Source organism: Sinocyclocheilus rhinocerous, unplaced genomic scaffold, assembly GCF_001515625.1.
Source record: "Sinocyclocheilus rhinocerous isolate Xijiao unplaced genomic scaffold, SAMN03320098_v1.1 scaffold97, whole genome shotgun sequence".
In the NCBI taxonomy this organism is placed as follows: Eukaryota; Metazoa; Chordata; class Actinopteri; order Cypriniformes; family Cyprinidae; genus Sinocyclocheilus; species Sinocyclocheilus rhinocerous.
In genome coordinates this window covers 798,201-802,232 of record NW_015666183.1, presented here as the reverse complement: position 1 = coordinate 802,232, position 4,032 = coordinate 798,201, and the positions used below count along the sequence as shown (strand labels likewise).

The following is a 4,032-nucleotide window of genomic DNA, read 5'->3' as shown; positions in this document are numbered from 1 at the left end:
GTGTATATAAATACACTCTCATGCATATATATATATATATATATATATATATTAAACAAATGCCGTTCTTTTTAACATTTTATTCATCAAAGAATCCTGAAAAAATGTATCCACAAAATTATTAAGCAATTTTCATCATTGATAATAATACGCAATATTTCTTGCACACCAAATCAGCATATAAGATTGATTTCTGAAGGATCATGTGACACTGAAGACTGGAGTAAAATTGAGCTTTGCATCACATGAATAAATTACATTTTAAAATATTTTAAAGATATATTATGTGTATATCACTTTTTAAGACTGCAAAAAAAAAGATATTTATATCCCTGATATTTCCAGGTTTTTCATGACTGAAGGTATGCATCTTAAAAAAATAAGACATTTTAAAGAGCAATTTACAACGATTTACTTGTACGACCCATAAGCACATCAAGCAAACAAATTAAACTTAAATTGCACCTTGCTACTACCAAATTAACCAAGCATTCAATTACACAGCCTCAATATCAAAACAGTTGCACTGGAACTAACTGCATATTAGGCTAATTACCATATATTAGCATGTTCACAGGCCTTGCCTGCTCAACCAATCCAGCTGCAGTTAATTCCTGCGTGTCTCTCGTGTGCAAATTAACATATGATCGTCTTCACAGCATCTCAAAATGTTGTCCAAAGCTGTCCCCCGCATTAAACTTCCAGTGAAAAGAGCCTATATGTAGAGCATATGCCGTTCGAGCACACGACTTGCTTGCTAGTTGCGAGTTTTATCATTTGAAAGAGGTGAATGGGTTTTTACTTATAACCGGATCTAAACTAGGACAAATAAGGTCATTAACCTCTTACCCAATATGGGCTTTCCCCCGAGTTTCTCATACTTTCGTCGCTTGCTAAAGACCCAACGCAGGGTTACTGAACAAAGATCTGTGATTCAGACTGACCTGAGCACAGCAGTCCAAAGGCAGCAATTCTGTGATTGTTTAAGATCAATAATCTACGTTATAAGATCGGTTACATTTCAGAGAACACAAAACATTTCCCTAATTTTAGCTTTAAAGTTCCGGGAACGTTTTATTTCTAAACAACCAAAAACGAACATTCACAGAACATTCTGGGAACCAAAGCTGGGATGAGACTGTGTCTATATGATTAAAACAACAACTAATCAATTTTTTTTTGTCAAGTATGTAGTTCCATTTATTTCATAAACAAAGCTTTTGCAGAATCATGAACAGTGACCTTCGGCGAGAAGCAATAAAGCTCCAGTTCTTGAGTGTTTTGAAGGATTCTCTGTGATTAGAGCCCTTGAAGAAATGTTGGCACACTGTCTATTCATTACCATTCCGGTCCTCTTTTATGAGATTATGGCTTTTTCTGATTCAGTGGAGTCCAAAAGCAGTGTACATGGCTTTTTAGTCCGTTCCAGACTTGCAGATATCAACATCTTTTGTTTACAGTCTCATCAGGATTTCCCTTTGATCGTGGCGAGAAGTGCTTGTTTTTTTATCTTTGACGGTTTTTGGAGTTTCATCCAGATCAGAGTTGATTGTAATCAAGTCAATTCTAATTATTATGCTACTTGTGATGGTTTAATTACTGAGAAATGAGAAATTACTTTTCACACATATTTTATTCATTATGAATGGTGCTGACTAACGCAAGCATCACTATTATTGTTGCTCATACTAAGCTTAAGCACTCAATTCATCTCACAATGTTTGTGCTAAAAACACGAATAGTACCTCAAAAACATGTAATTTTTCTAAGCAATCAGTCGTATTTTTGCCTGGCAAGCAATAAAAAAAGTTTGGAAAAATCTCACAGATTTATAGAGAAAGGAGGAGGTACCTGCTCCATAACTAGAGTCCAGAATACCATAGAGACTTTGGACTCTTTTTACCTGGGCAATCATCTAGAAAGCATCCAGAACAGCCTAGCAACCACCTAGAGCACCCTAGCAACCACATAACAACGCCTTGTCAAAATGTAGCGTGAAAGTAAAATGTTTCAAACCGTTGAGATGAAATGGAGGTACAAATTCTTCTTCTGGTTGCTCCTCATTTTCCAAATGTTCTTCATTTTCTGCATCGCCTTGCACCAGTTTATGGCCTCGTCCTAATTAATAATTACACAATATCACTTACATTGAAATGACGTTTGTGTAGAGCATTATTATTGTTAACTAAAACTACTGAAAACATTATTGTTAATTCAGGTACAGCTGAAAATAAAATAAAATAAAATAAATATTAGATGAAATAATGTAATAATGGAAATAAATCTGATATAAAAATAAATTATAACTAAACTAAATAAACAAACTTAAATACTAAGCAACAATAAGTAATACATCATTCTTTATTATCATTATCTAAAACTAAAACTACTGAAAACATTTTTGTTAAATCAAAGAGCTAAAAAATAAAATATAAATATTAGATGAAAAAATTTTACTAATCTGAAATCAATAAATACAAAAATCAATAAAACATAAAAATGAAATAACTAAACCTAAAATAAAAATAAATTATAACATAAATAAACTTAAATAGTAAGCAATAAGTAATATATCACTATTTTAACTTCGTTTTTTAAAATAATCGAAATTTAAAAAAAATAAACTAATAAACTAATAATAACAAAATCACTAAACATTAAACTAAAACTGAAAATATAAAAATAAAAGTCAATAGAGTGCTGCAGTCTTGACATCAAAACCCGGAAGACTAATTCGCCCTGGATTTCCTCAAGATTTTCCTATGGGTTTTTAATGATGGGATTTTTCATTTTATGGGTATGGTAAACATAAATTGACAATACTTGGAATTTTTGCAGTCACGACTGCAGCACTCAAAATATTATATTCAAAATATTAATAACTAGAAAATGAGTATAGAAATAATACTAAAATAGCTGTGTGGTGCACTCACAAATTAGTCAAAGCAAATCTTACCCCAGTAATGAGAGGGTCCTGACAGCGGAGGTCCGACCCCAGGAATCCCAGCATACCCCACTGCTTCCTCCCACAGCTGATGGGGCAGAGGTGGAGGCAGCTCCAGTTCCTCTAAAGCCCCGGCCTCCACCTGGAGTTGCTCATTTGGTGACGCCACTGGCTCTTCCCGTGGCTCCACCTCTGTCTGCCCTACAACGGCCAATCGGGATGCTGGACTGGGCGGGTCCTGAGGCGTCTCGGGGGGCGTGGTCTGTATGCAAAGTGCAGCACTGGGAGTCAGTCCTAGAGACCGGAGGGAGCAGCTTAGCTCAGCTTCTCCAAAGCGCTTTCGAGGAAACCCTTGCAGGAGGGAGAAAGCAGGTAGCGAAGGGTGGCGGCCGGCAATGTATTGGACGACGTGACTTAAGGGAGTGTCTGCAGGAAAACGCTCGCGCATTGATTCCCCAGAGGGAAGACGAATCTATGACACAAACAAAACAAACAGGTTTGACTTCATGTGAAATAATGCCAACAGCGGTTGTTAGAAAGCAGAGAAGAAACAGATGTGATCTCGCACCATGAGGATGCAGTGGTTGTCCACGCTGGTCTCCACACGTCCGCCCAGTCTCTGGCCCTGTCCACTGGATGGAGAGGTCTCGGCCGTGGCTTCGGTTTGGGCCTTCTCCTGCTGACTGCGCCGGTCCTCTGCTATCCTCTTCAATACCAACTCACGCTCCTGATCAAAGGACAAACCGTTAATGCACTAAAAAACCAAAAATTATCTTGAAGACTATGAAACTGACAGCTGATGTAGCAAAAACACAGATTGCACTAAAAAGAGGACGGAATTTTTATTTATTTACTTTTATTTTGAGGTTGTTTTCACATAGTGACTTCTTTACGGCATAATATAATAAATGTACATTTATTATAATTATATTTATAATATTAAAATGTATAAATAATATGTATTTTTTCTTTTTTAGCTATTTAAAATATATGTTATTATACAAATATTAATTATATGAACTGTATTAGAGAATATAAGATATTTGTCAATTATATATATATATATATATATATATATATATATATGT

The 4,032-nt window shown here is 35.4% G+C and overlaps 1 protein-coding gene across 2 annotated transcripts in view; it reads right to left on the bottom strand.

Moving 5' to 3' along the window:
* Positions 1-4,032, bottom strand: part of LOC107732090 (uncharacterized) — a 16,151-nt gene that overhangs the window by 6,812 nt on the left and 5,307 nt on the right. The window contains exons 5-7 of one of the 2 annotated variants that reach the window (XM_016543337.1): positions 3,513-3,671; positions 2,957-3,416; positions 2,017-2,118 (exon numbers count right to left, since the gene is read on the bottom strand). In XM_016543337.1, the coding sequence (XP_016398823.1) occupies positions 2,017-2,118; positions 2,957-3,416; positions 3,513-3,671 (721 nt within the window). The remainder of the gene's footprint in view (positions 1-2,016; positions 2,119-2,956; positions 3,417-3,512; positions 3,672-4,032) is intronic. The other variant, XM_016543336.1, reaches the window with a different exon arrangement.